At 38.6% G+C, this 13485-nt stretch overlaps 1 protein-coding gene across 16 annotated transcripts in view; it reads left to right on the forward strand.

Annotated features, from left to right (window-relative positions):
- LARP4 (La ribonucleoprotein 4) overlaps positions 1–11193 on the forward strand; it is an 81957-nt gene extending 70764 nt beyond the window's left edge. For 12 of the 16 annotated variants that reach the window (XM_017545834.2, XM_037744709.1, XM_017545829.2 and 9 more), the window contains 3 exons: positions 4691–4812; positions 5431–5596; positions 6693–11193. In XM_017545834.2, coding sequence (XP_017401323.1) covers positions 4691–4812; positions 5431–5596; positions 6693–7031 — 627 coding nt within the window. In that variant the 3' untranslated portion in view covers positions 7032–11193. The remainder of the gene's footprint in view (positions 1–4690; positions 4813–5430; positions 5597–6692) is intronic. The other 4 variants (XM_017545837.2, XM_017545830.2, XM_037744708.1 and 1 more) reach the window with 2 other exon arrangements.
- Positions 11194–13485: the final 2292 nt, after the last annotated feature.

The raw sequence follows: 13485 nt of genomic DNA on the forward strand, positions 1-13485 counted from the left end.
GTCCTGGGTTCAGGCAATTCTCCTGCCTCAGCCTCCTGAGTAGCTGGGATTACAGGCATGTGCCACCATGCCCAGCTGATTTTTTGTATTTTTAGTAGAGACGGGGTTTCACCATTTGACCAGGATGGTCTCAATCTCTTGAGCTCGTGATCCACCCGCCTTGGCCTTCCAAAGTACTGGGATTACAGGCGTGAGCCACCGCGCCCGGCCCTATTCCTTTATTTCTAATTAACATTCTTTTATTGTAACCTTGGCTTTTCCATTTTCCACAGTGTCTATAAACTTCACATTCTCAAGCTAAAGATTTAGCTCTCTTAAACCAACATACTCATGCTTTCCCCATCCTCCTGATATATTGTACTTCATTATATCTAAGATATCATCAATTATAAATAACCCATTATTTTAGTATCTCTAAGAAAGTAAAAGATGTTGCTAGTTACACTAGGATACACCATCCTTTGTAAGTCACATATCAGCATTACATATTTTTTTCACGGCTGAGACTCAAACAACATATACTATGATTGTTTGTTGTACACTCTCAGTGCCCTACTGCATAGCTGTGTTCCTGGGCCTTGTCTTAACCATCACCCTGGGAATTTTCCTTACTCTTCCTTTATCATATCTCCATTTTTTCCTCACTCTTGTTTGACTCTCTTATATTAGGGTGGTTCACATTTTCCACAGTCATGAAGTATAAGTTTCTTGCATTCTGAAAATGTTTTTCTTCTCTCAAATTGATCAGTAGTTCATTTCTATATTGGGATCTCCATTAGAAATCATTTTCCCTTGGAATTTTGAAGGTATTATTCCACTGTCTTCTTTCTTTAAAAAAATATCGTGACATGTAGTCGTTACTTCATAAATTCTTCGGAGGCCAAGGGCGGGCAGATCACCAGTGGTCAGGAGTTTGAGACCAGCCTGACTACCATGGAGAAACACTGGCTCTACTAAGAGTACAAAAAAAATTAGCCAGGCGTGGTTGTGGGCGCCTGTAATCCCAGCACTTGGGAGGCCAAGGCAGGAGAATTGCCCGAACCCAGGAGACAGAAGTTGCAGTGAGCTGAGCAGAGGTAATAATAATAATTTAAAAATAATAACTTACAAACCATTATTAGCTTGTAAGCGATAAACAAGTTGAAGGCTAGATTTGGCCTTGCAGATCTTAGTTTGCCAACCCCTGCCCTACATGTTAAAACGGTGTGCCTGTTTTTGAACATATTATAAATGGAATTGTACAGTATGTATTATCCTGTTACTTCTTTAATTCTGTGTGAAATGAAACGATTCATCACTGTTGATCCAGATTATTGTTCATTTTGAACTACTGTGTAATATTCTATTGTCGGAAATAAAACATTTATTCATTGTACTGTTAATGGACATTTTGCCATTATAAATCTTCAAGTGAGGAAGAACTTTTTGAGGATATATACATCAGCTTGTGTTCTTTTAAAATTTTTTTCTTTCTCCCTAGACTGCTCAGCAGGATCTTTTAAAATTTTAAAGTCTTTCAAGTATTTTTTGAGATGGAGTCTTGCTTGTTGCCCAGGCTGGAGTACAGTGGCATGATCTCTGCTCAGTGCAACTTTCGCTGCCCAGGTTCAAGCGATTCTCGTGCCTCAGCCTCCCAAGTGGCTTGGGACTATAGGCGCCACCATGCCAGCTAATTTTTGTATTTTTAGTAAAGACAAGGTGTCACCATGTTAGCTAGGCTGGTCTCAAACTCCTGACCTCAGATGATCCACCCACCTCAGCCTCCCAAAGTGCTAGAATTACAGGCGTGAGCCACTATGCCTGGTCAGTCTTTCAGGTTTTTAAGAAACAGACTCATGTATTTTTTACATATTCTGCATACTAATTCTTTGTCACATATAGTTACATATAGTACAAATAATCTTTCACTTCTATGGTTTCTTTTCAGTCTTTAGTGCCTGTAGGTGGAAACAACTTCTTAATTTTAATATGGTACTATTAGTCTTTTCTTTATAGTGTGCTATTTTTATTTCATGCTTAGGAAATGATCTAGCTTCCATAGATTCTTTTGAGAACCCAAAGGGTGCTGATTCCTGATCTCTGGCATGATTTTTTTCCCTTGTCTGGAGGTTTTTTGGGTCTTTTATTGATCCTTGGTTTCTGCAAAAAATTTTGATGATGTGTTTTGGAATGGCTTTGTTTTTTTTTTTTGAGATAGAGTCTGTCTCCGTCGCTCAAGCTAGAATATAATGGCATGATCTTGGCTCACTGCAGCCTTCACCTCCCGGCTTCAAGCAATTCTCTCACCTCAGCCTCCATAGTAGCTGGGATTACAGGCACACACTACCACACTTGGTTAATTTTTTTGTATTTTCAGAAGAGACGGGGTTTTGTTATGTTGGCCAGGCTCGTCTCGAACTCCTGGCCTCTGGTGATCTGCCTGCCTTGGCCTCCCAAAGTGCTGGCATTACAGCCGGGAGCCCAGCCCCAGCCTGTTTTTCACAGATTAACCTTAGCAGCTTAATGGCTCTTATTCATTTCAGCGAATGCTTGGTAGACCCTTTCAATCAGGAAATGCAAGTCTTTCTCTGCTGGGAAATTTTTTGGTATAATCTCTTTGATAAATTCTCACCTGTTTTCTCTCTTGAAATGTTAATTTGGTGTTGAACTTTATAGGTTACTTTTGTTTTTTTGGTTTTTTTTTCTATTGAGATGAAGACTCGCTCTATCTCTCAGGCAGGAGTGCGGTGGTGCAATCTTGACTCATTGCAACCTCTGCCTCCTGGGTTTAAGCAGTTCTTCCACCCTCAGCCTCCCCAGTACGTGGAATTACAGGTGCGTGCCACTATGCCCAACTAATTTTTGTATTTTTGGTAGGACCGTTTCACCATGTTGGCCAGGCTGGTCTCGAACTCCTGACCTCAGGCGATCCACCCACCTTGGCCTCCCAAAGTGCTTGGATTACAGGTGTGAGCCACCGCCACCAGACCTTACTTAAGTTTAACTTTTTTTGAGATGGGGTCTCTGTCACCCAGTGTAGAGAATAGTGGCATGATCTTGGCTTCTTGCCGGCTTGATCTCTAGGTTCAAGCAGTCCTTCTGCCTCAGCCCCCCAAGTATCAGGGGTTACAAGTGCAGGCCACCATGCTGGGCTAATTTTTGTGGAGATAGGGCTTTGCCACATTGCCCAGGCTGCTCTTGAACTTCTGAGCTCAAGTGGTCTGCCCACCTTGGCCTCTCAAAGTGCTAGGATTACGGGGATGAGCCACTGCACCTGGCCTTTCTTAAAACCTTTTTTTGTTTGTTTTTTAGATGGAGTTTTGCTTCGTTGCCCAGGCTGAAGTGCAGTGGTGTGATCTCAGCTCACTGCAATCACTGCCTCCTGGGTTCAAACGATTGTCTTGCCTCAGCCTCCCGAGTAGCTGGGACTACAGATGTGGTAGCACACACCCGGCTACTTTTTTTGTATATTTAGTAGAGACAGGGTTTCACCATGTTGGCCAAGCTGGTGTCAAACTCCTATTCTCAAGTGATGTGCCTACCTCAGCCTCCCAAAGTCCTGGGATTACAGGCGTCAGCTACCATGTCTGGCCTAAACCTCTGTTTTTATCTTTGTTCTTATTTATATTTTCTGCAAAGTTTTTCTGAACATTATCTTCTAATCCTATTGAACATTTTATTTCATCCATCAGTTTTAATTTCTAGGGCTCTTTTCTAGATTCTATGCCTGCAGTATAAATATACATAACAGCGTTTACCACGTTTTTTTAATATACCATCTTAACCATTTTGTGTGTACAGTTTAGTAGTAGTATTAAGTACATTCACATGGTTGTGCAGCTAACTCTAGAACTCTTTTATCTTGTAAAATTAAAACTCTATACCCATTAAACCATTCCCTCTTTCCCTTCTCCTATCCTTTAGCAACCACCATTCTACTTTGTGTCTCTGAATTGACTACCTTAGTAATTCATATAAGTAGAATCATACAGTATTTGTCTTTCTATGACTGGCTTATTTTACATAACATCCTCAAGCTTCATTCATATTGAGGATTAATCAAGATTTCATTTATTTATTTTTTTAATGCAGCCTACAAACGTTGGTTTTCTTTTCTTTTCCTTTTTTGTTTTGACAGTCTTACTCTGTTCGCAGTAGGGAGTGAGTGGCGCTGTCCTATTATGGCTCACTGCAGCAGCCTCAACCTCCTAGGCTCACGTGATCCTCTCAAGTAGCAGGGACAACATGTGGACACCCCCACACCCTACCTAAATATTTTATTTTATTTTATTTTGTAGAGATAGGATCTTGCTATGTTGCCCAAGGCTGGTCTTGAACTCCTGGGCTCAAGCATTCCTCCCACTTCAGCCTCCTAATGTGCTGGGATTATAGCCATGAGCCACTGTACCCAGCCCTATATTTAACTTTTTAAGTAGCTGCCACATTGCTTTCTAAAGCAGTGCATCATTTTACATTACCACCCTTTATGTATGCATTTTAATGTTTTCATATCATCACCAACATTTGTTAATGTCTGTCATTTTTATTGTAACCATCCTGTGGGTATGAAGTGATTTTTCATTGTAGTTTTTCTTTGCATTTTTATAATGACTAGTGATGTTGACCATCTTTTCATGTGCTTATTAGCCATGTGTATATCTTCTTTGGAAAAAGGCCTAAGTGTAATTTTGAAAAATGTTTTTACTTTAAGGATAATGAAGAGTTGAGAGTTAGTTGCCCAGTGCCTGCAGATGAGCAGACAGATTGCACTTCTGTCCAGCCACTCAATATGAGTACCAGTTCTCCATGTACTGCGGAACTTACTGCATTAAGGTACAAGTTTTAGTACAGAAAATCTCCAACCTAGGCCGGGCGTGGTGGCTCACACCTGTAATCCCAGCACTTTGGGAGGCTGAGGCAGGCGGATCACCTGAGGTCAGGAGTTCGAGACCAGCCTGATCAATATGGTGAAACCCTGTCTTAAAAAAAAAAAAATTTTTTTTTAATAAAAAAAGAAAAAAAAAATCTTCAACCTTAAATTACTTTTCCTGGCCGGGCACAGTGGCTCATGCCTGTAATCCCAGCACTTTGGGAGGCCGAGGCAGGTGGATAACCTGAGGTCAGGAGTTCAATACCAGTCTGGCCAACATGGTGAAACACCGTCTCTACTAAAAATACAAAATACAAAAATTAGCCGGACGTCGTAGTGGGCGCCTGTAATCCCAGCTACTGGGGAGGCTGAGGCAGGAGAATTGCTTGAACCCGGGAGGCAGATGTTGCAGTAAGCCAAGAGCACGCCACTGCACTCCAGCCTGGGTGACAGAGTGAGACTCCGTCTCCAAAAAAATTTTTTTAATTACTTTTTCTTCTGATTAGTTGCTCAACTGTTCCTTAATGCTATTCTGAGTCTAATTGCAAGCTCTTTTTTTTTTTTTTTTTTTTTTTTTTTAGCACAACTCAGCAAGAAAAGGATCTAATAGAGGATTGCTCTGTTCAGGATAGTCTCAACCAGATGACTATACCAGTTTCTCCTCCAAGTACTACAAAGCCATCAAGGGCAAGTACTGCTTCACCATGTAATAGTAATCTGAATGCAGCTACAGCTGTGGCTCTACAGGTAATTTGAAGGTTTTAGTTTATATTTAAAAAAATAAAATAGATTAATTTTTTTCACTTTAACACTTTGTTAGAGCAGAGTCATTTGGAAGTAGCCCAAATTGGGGCTGACTGTATCAGAAAGACACTTAAGGAATTTAAGGTCACTGCAAAGAGATGGAAAGTTTTAATCATGTTGAGGGAGTGAAGAACTTACTGTTGATTCTGTTTCCTTTCATTTTTTTTTTTTCTGTTCATATGGTTAAGTGAAGCTTCTTCCAAACCCACATCAGGATGAATTTATCATTTTAGGGCTAACATAAAAAGGCCTTGTGCCTCTTGATATTCTTTTTGTTGTATATGTGATACTTAGCAAGTCTGTAAGTGGCCATTGAGAAGCCACTCCCACTTATTCAAGTTCCAGAATTGTCTTATAATTGTATAATTGGGAAAATACAGAAAAGGAGAATAAAACACAAAATTTACCTACATAATCCCTAGCATTTTAGTACAGCACCTTTTCAAATAGATTGAAAGGGCTATCTTCTCATTTAATAATGATAGTAATAATACTAAAATAGCAGCTACCATTTGAATGCTTACTATATATTATTAGGACTAGAGCTGAAGACTTTACATGCTTTATTCTGTTCTCACAACAGATCTATTCCACCTTTTTCAGTTGAGGTAACTAAGACTTTTTATTAGTGTTCTGTTTATACCATTGGTTTCTAACTGCTCTGCTGGGATTCTTTTGGAATCTTCGGTTCTTTGTAGCAAGGAAACAGGAGCAGGACCATTTTATTTCATCATATGGCTATGGCATTATTAATCTAATCTGTCCTTTCCTGTTAGGCATTTAGGTCGTTTCCAGTTCTATCATCGTTATAAACAATGCTGACATTAATATCCTTCAGTTAAATTCCTCAAGTGAAGTTATTGTCTAATAAATAAATTGTTAAAGATTGTACTACAGTACTAAGCAATATATATGAGAGTACTTTTTGCCCTTTTTTGGAAGATAACCTGTGGTTTTCTTGTGGTTAACACAGTTATTTTTGTACTTTATTATTTAGAGAATGTGTACCATAAATATTTTTTTTATCATCACTTCAAAGGAACCCCGAAAGTTAAGTTATGCTGAAGTGTGCCAGAAGCCCCCTAAAGAGCCATCTTCAGTTCTTGTGCAGCCACTACGAGAACTTCGCTCCAATGTAGTGTCTCCCACCAAAAACGAAGACAGTGGAGCTCCTGAGAAGTCCGTTGAGAAACTACCTGAGAAGCCAGAAGCAAGGGCTAGTAAGGATTATTCTGGCTTCCGAGGCAATACCATTCCCAGGGGAGCAGCTGGAAAAATCAGGGAACAGAGACGCCAGTTTAGCCATAGGGCTATACCTCAGGGAGTGACTCGACGTAATGGCAAAGAGCAGTATGTGCCACCCAGATCACCAAAGTAAAAATCAACACAACTATTCAAAAACTTCTCTCTCTTCCAGTTAAACTTGAGCTGTGGCTATATTGAACTGTTTTGGAGGGGAAGGGGTAGCCAGGAAGGAAACAAGAGAAAGTACGTCTTTAAATCATTATGGATTTTGGAGTTTTGAGTGATGGGATCCCAAAATTCATCTCTAATGTGATTTTTAAATGCTGGAGGATTCCAATCAATATAATATATATACACACACACACACACACACATATATATAAAAAGTATAATTTTTCTATTTTTGGTTTTGGTTTTAATTTGCAGAGATTTGCTGCCAGGAATCAATTTTGAGGGTTCAGATTTAGCTTGGAGGCAAAAAAAAAAAAAAAAAAAGACATTATACATCCTTCAGTATAGGAGATGAGGGAGTGAGAGAAAATATTTTTTGAAGAAGCATTTCTGTAAAATTATAAATTTTTTAAATCTATTTAAAGTTTGGCTTGAAGAATGCCATCTCTGACTATATGGCCTTGTATTGCAAAGCAGATCAGTGGCTGGGGTGCCTGTTGTGGTTGTGAATGTGTACAAGAGTGATTGAAGCCAAATCTGTTTTCATGTTAGTAAATGATTTGAAAACTGAATGTAATACTTGAGTAGATTTTTTCTAGTTTGAAATTTAGTCTTTTTGACCTTACTAATATTTCATTCAACAAGTTCTGAAACTCTGATTGTACTCTGAGATGTGACTACCAATCAGTTTGATACTCAAGGAAAGAATGGGGGTTATTCAAAAAACTGAAAATTTCATCTTGGATCTCAGTGCATAGGTCAAATGGATTTCAGAGGTTTAAGTTTCCCTGTGATTCCCTCTTCCCCGAAAATGGGAAACAAAATTTTTTTTCTTACTCCATTTGTTACTTTCTGTTCTTGGACTGCTTACCCGCAAAAGCAAAATAACCAACTACCTTCTGAATTGTATGTTTGTAATTGCTTTAACCAGTTTAGTCAAATCATATAAATTGTTCCAAATTTCAGATTTGAACATTGAAGTATTTACTCTTCTGTTCCCATATTTAGAATTTTAAATCCTAAGATGGTAGGGCAGACTGACCCTACAGTAATTTATTTGTTGTTAGTGTTAAAGATGAAACATTGTAATTGACTCTTAAGTGTTAAATAGTGTAGAAGTAATTTTTTTTTTTTTTTTTTTTACAAAAAAGGCTTAATTTTAGGGGGGACTTATTTCTGTTTACAAAGTATATCACCTTTCTTCCCTCCTCTTCTCCCCCACACCCAAAAAGCATAGTTTGGAACTCACTAAAACAGAACCAGCAAGTTGTGAGATTAAAGATAAGAAAGATGGTTGAAGAAAATTAATGCATAATTTCTCAGTGAATAAAATTGTAGCTCTCATATACTAAATAGATGAGTTTACATGTTGTTGTTTAGAAAATGGCTAAAATATTAAAACCGTGTTCTGTCTATTTTAAGTCATGCTGTATTCAGAGCTCTATGTAAGGTGGGTTTTATTTTTCTTTTAAGGGATAGTTTGTAATAGTAAGAACTGTCCCATATGTTAGTGAATTACATATGTACAAATTGAAACTGTAAATTGTGAACACTGGAAAGCACCATGTGACATAGAGTAAACATCTTAGTAATATATTCAAGTGAATGTAAATGGTGGTTAAAATTACATTGCTGTGAAATTCATCTTCCAATTCTAAGTTAAGCTTTGGAGATACGTATTAGTGGTTAACTATTAAGAGCTTTGAAAAACTGCACATATCTGTACAAGCCAGAATGAATTACTATTTCTTTGACTTCTTATTAGCTTGGCAGTTGCTTTTGATTTGATTGTTTTATGACATGATATACTATATTTACTCAGTTTGAAACTATTCATTTCTACACACTATTTTTTAAAATCACCTACTAGGTGAAAAATACAATAAAACTACCTGTGCTGAAATTTGGGGGGAAGTTTAGGTCCTTTAAGAAAAACGTATTAATCATTGACTACATCTATGATTTTAAAAAATGCTTATTTTGGTTTCCTAAGAATGCAGTTGGTGGAAATGATAAACATTTTAAGTGTTAACATCCTTTGAATGCATTGGATTTCAGAGAATAAAAATTTTGTAAAAATCACTTGGTAAGGATTATAAACTTAATTACTGCACTTAAAATGAAACATTACTTTTTCTAAACAATGTGTCACAAATGTGGGCCTGTATTACTTGTATGCTTGTGTGACTTACTATTAGTCCACCAACTTCTAAAAATTTAAATGGCCTAATAAAACACAAGAAAAGGGCCTTCTTTTAGAAGAAAACAAGTATATTTTTTTGCTTTTTTTTCAAATGTTATTGAAAGTAGACATTTAATTTGAAGATAGAACCTTTTAAAAAATGTGCTTAAGACATAATGTTTTTAATTTAATTTGCCTCATTACATCTAATAGTTCCCATTTGATGGGATATGTAGGGAAGAGTGAGTGTGTATATGTGTGTGTAATATTTATATATATTCACAGTATGTATTTAGCATTTATTTTATTACAGCAGATTTAAAGTTTGTATCTAAATAATGCCTGTGAGTTGTGTGAAGCTGTTGGCTTTTTTCCAACATTACTCTGTAACTAATGAGGTTGGATATTCATTGTAGTTTATTTATTTGGTTCTTTAGATGGAGGAATTTAAATATCAAATTTTTCTCTTCACCTTTATGACTTGACATTTTCTTGGTCTGTTGGGGGCTAAAAGTAGGTATAAATGATATTGAATGTTTGATATAGTGATACTCTGCCATATTTCTTACTGCATGAAGAGAACAAGAGTCACACAAGTTCATCACTTTGCAATTCAGAGAAGGTACATAGAGACATTGCAAAACCTGTCTCCATTTGCTATCCTGATAATTAAGATTTTCATAATATCTAGGGCTTGTCTCTGAGTAATTTTAATTTTGCCAAATACACTGATATTTAATTAAAATAGTGATCCATCGAAGTTTTTTTCAACTGGATTTTGAGGAAGATAAGACCTTTCAATGATAAGGTTTTGTTGTGGTAATTATCTTACGTGCTGAATTTGCAGATGATCAGATGCCATGCAGAGTTCTGATTTATTTTTGTTTCCTAAAATTAAGATAGCTTAAATATTGTTTCACATTCCTTTTTCTTTTTTAAATAACCAGGTTTGCTTTGGAGAGGCTTAATGATGGAATGTTAGCATCTTCACTAGGTAAAGGAGAACAAAAAGGATGTTGCTGAAACATAAAAATAGTATGTAAAAGTTAATGAACAGTTCTCTAGTTTTATTGGTTATGGCCTTAATAATTAGTCTCTTGGCTTAAATGTCCACTGGTTTTACTTCAATACAGTTGAACAACACTGGGGTTGAGTCACATTAAGTCTCTGATATTTATGCTGGCAATATATATTAACCATATTTAAAAAGTACCAATTTTGTTTTGTTTTTACAGAAAAGAAAACTCAAAAGAACAGTGTATTCCTTTTGAGGGGCTTTTGTAAATTCTTAACTAACATATGATGGGTTTTTTTCCTAATTTTTTATATTTCCTTAAAATTTTGGTGGCCATTAATTTAACTTTAGGCTTTTGGGCATATGCTAGTCTGAGCTTCCAAAAAGATACGTACGTGTTTCTCTTTTCATGAGCTGAATGAGGATATTTTAAGAAGTTGAAAGATAATTTATTTTCAAGTTGTGAGTAAATTCTCTTTTAAAATTCACCTGATTATTAAATAACTTAAAATTTATTTTTAAAAGCTGACAACTTTTTATGAATCGTCGAGTAGACAGCTCCTAGAAGTGTAACTCAGATATTAGTGGGCTGTGTATTAAATGGTTTTATTTTCAGTTTTGCAGCACAGAACACTGTTGAAATATCCATATCAACTTGATTTTTTTTAACCTAAATCAGGTGTCCTTTGACATCTCTTAAATGTTGGGGGTCGGAGTCAGAGCCGGTTATCAGGCTTCTATTTTGTTGATTGCTTAGATTTGTTCCTGTTGTCAAAATTGTCGCCCCCAAAATTGGTGTGGCACATGCTCATGCATAAAATGTTAAAATGAGTACATCCTTGTATTTGTATTTGTTTCAACATCCCCAAGGTGCTATGGGAAATTAAAGTAACAAAATTAGAAAAAAAATAAAATTATTAAAAAGCAGAACTGGTTTCCTTTTCTCTAGGTGTGGTGTATGTCTAATGACTACTTCTGTTTACCTCTCAGTTTTATATGTTGCCATCACTAATTCTATTATTCTGGTCTAAGCTGTTTTTTGGTTGGTGAAGGGAGTTGGAAGTAATGTGTTTCACATAAAACAAGGGCAGAGGCCGGGCGCGGTGGCTCACGCTTGTAATCCCAGCACTTTGGGAGGCCGAGGCGGGTGGATCACGAGGTCAAGAGATCGAGACCATCCTGGTCAACATGGTGAAACCCCGTCTCTACTAAAACTACAAAACATTAGCTGGGCATGGTGGCGCGTGCCTGTAATCCCAGCTACTCAGGAGGCTGAGGCAGGAGAATTGCTTGAACCCAGGAGGTGGAGGTTGCAGTGAGCCAAGATCGTGCCATTGCACTCCAGCCTGGGTAATGAGCGAAACTCCATCTCCAAAAAAAAAAACAAGGGCAGAGAGACAAGATTCAGCTTTATGATCCTGGGATTTTCTTATAATTATTTTAGTGTCAGAAGCAATTATTAAAGGTGGGGGAAAGGCTGGGCATGGTGGCTCATACCTGTAATTCCTGCACTTCGGGAGGCCAAGGTGGGCTGATCACCTGAGGTCAAGACCAGCCTGGCCAACATGGTGAGATCCCGTCTCTATTAAAAATACAAAAATTAGCCGGGCGTGGTGGCTCAAGCCTGTAATCCCAGCACTTTGGGAGGCCAAGGCGGGTGGATCACGAGGTCAAGAGATCGAGACCATCCTGGTCAACATGGTGAAACCCCGTCTCTACTAACAATACAAAACATTAGCTGGGCATGGTGGCGCGTGCCTGTAATCCCAGCTACTCAGGAGGTTGAGGCAGGAGAATTGCCTGAACCCAGGAGGTGGAGGTTGCAGTGAGGCGAGATCACGCCATTGCACTCCAGCCTGGGTAACAAGAGCTAAACTCCGTCTCAAAAAAAAAAAAAAATACAAAAATTAGCTGGTCGTGGTGGTGGGCACCTGTGATCTCAGCTACTTGGGAGGCTGAGGCAGGAGAATCGTTTGAACCTGGAAGAGGGAGTTTGCAGTGAGCCAAGATCACACCATGGCACTCCAGCCTGGGTGACAAGTGAAACTCAGTCTCAAAATAAATAAAGGAGGAAAAAGACGAGGTGCAGTGGCTCACACCTGGAATCCCAGCAATTTAGGAGACTGAGGTGCAAGGATCACTTGAGGCTGTGAGTTCAAGACCAGCCTGGGCAATATATCAACCCCATCCCTACAAGTGGTAAACACCTGTAGTCTCAGCTAATAATCTAGAGGGTGAAACAGGAGGATTGCTTGACCCCAGAAGTTAAAGGCTGCAGTGAGCTATGATGGTGTAAGTGCACTGAAGCCTGGGCAAAAGAGCAAGATCCCATCTCAAGAAAAGAAAATAGTGATTGGGGAACAGGAATCATGGTAATGTGTAGCTTAAAGATTGTACCTTTGCCACGTGTGGTGTCTCACACCTGTATTCCCAGCACTTTGGGAGGCCGAAGTGGGCAGATCACCTGAGGTTGGGATCACCTGATCCAGACCAGCCTGATCAACATGGAGAAACCCTGTCTCTACTAAAAATGTAAAATTAGCCAGGCGTGGTAACCCATGCTTGTAATCCCAGCTACCTGGGAGGCTGAGGCAGAAGTGCTTGAAGGTGGGAGGCCGGGAGGCAGATGTTGCAGTAAATTGAGATCATGCCATGGCACTCCAGCCTGGGCACCAAAAAGGAAATTCCCTCTCAAGAAAAAAAATATATATATACCTTCATGGAACAGATTGTGGCCTCATTTGAGTATGTCAGTATCAAGCCTAGCTAGAGAGTATTTGGGGCTTCTCGGAGGGAAAATTGACTAGGAAATTTAAATTAGTTTTAATTTTTTAAAAATGCTTTAAAGCAAAAATGGAAAAGCTAAGTCAGTCTCTGGCTTTTTAACAGGTATCTGTAAATTATTGTGACACTTTTTACTGAATATATATTGCTAAAAAATAATGTAGCCAGGTGCCATGGCTCGCGCCTATAATCCCAGCACTCTGGGAGGCCAAGACGGGTGTATCAGCTGAGGTCAGGAGTTAGAGACCAGCCTGACTAACATGGTGAAATCCCATCTCTACTCAAAATATAAAAATTAGCCAGGCATGGTGGCTTATGTTACTCTGGTGTCTGAGGCACGAGAATCACCGGGAGGCAGAGGTTGCAGTAAGCGGAGATCCCGCCACTGCAGTCCAGCCTGGGTGACAGGGCAAGTCTCTGTCTCCAAAAAAAAAA

This window comes from Cebus imitator, unplaced genomic scaffold (genome assembly GCF_001604975.1).
Source record: "Cebus imitator isolate Cc_AM_T3 unplaced genomic scaffold, Cebus_imitator-1.0 Scaffold181, whole genome shotgun sequence".
Classification (NCBI taxonomy): Eukaryota; Metazoa; Chordata; class Mammalia; order Primates; family Cebidae; genus Cebus; species Cebus imitator.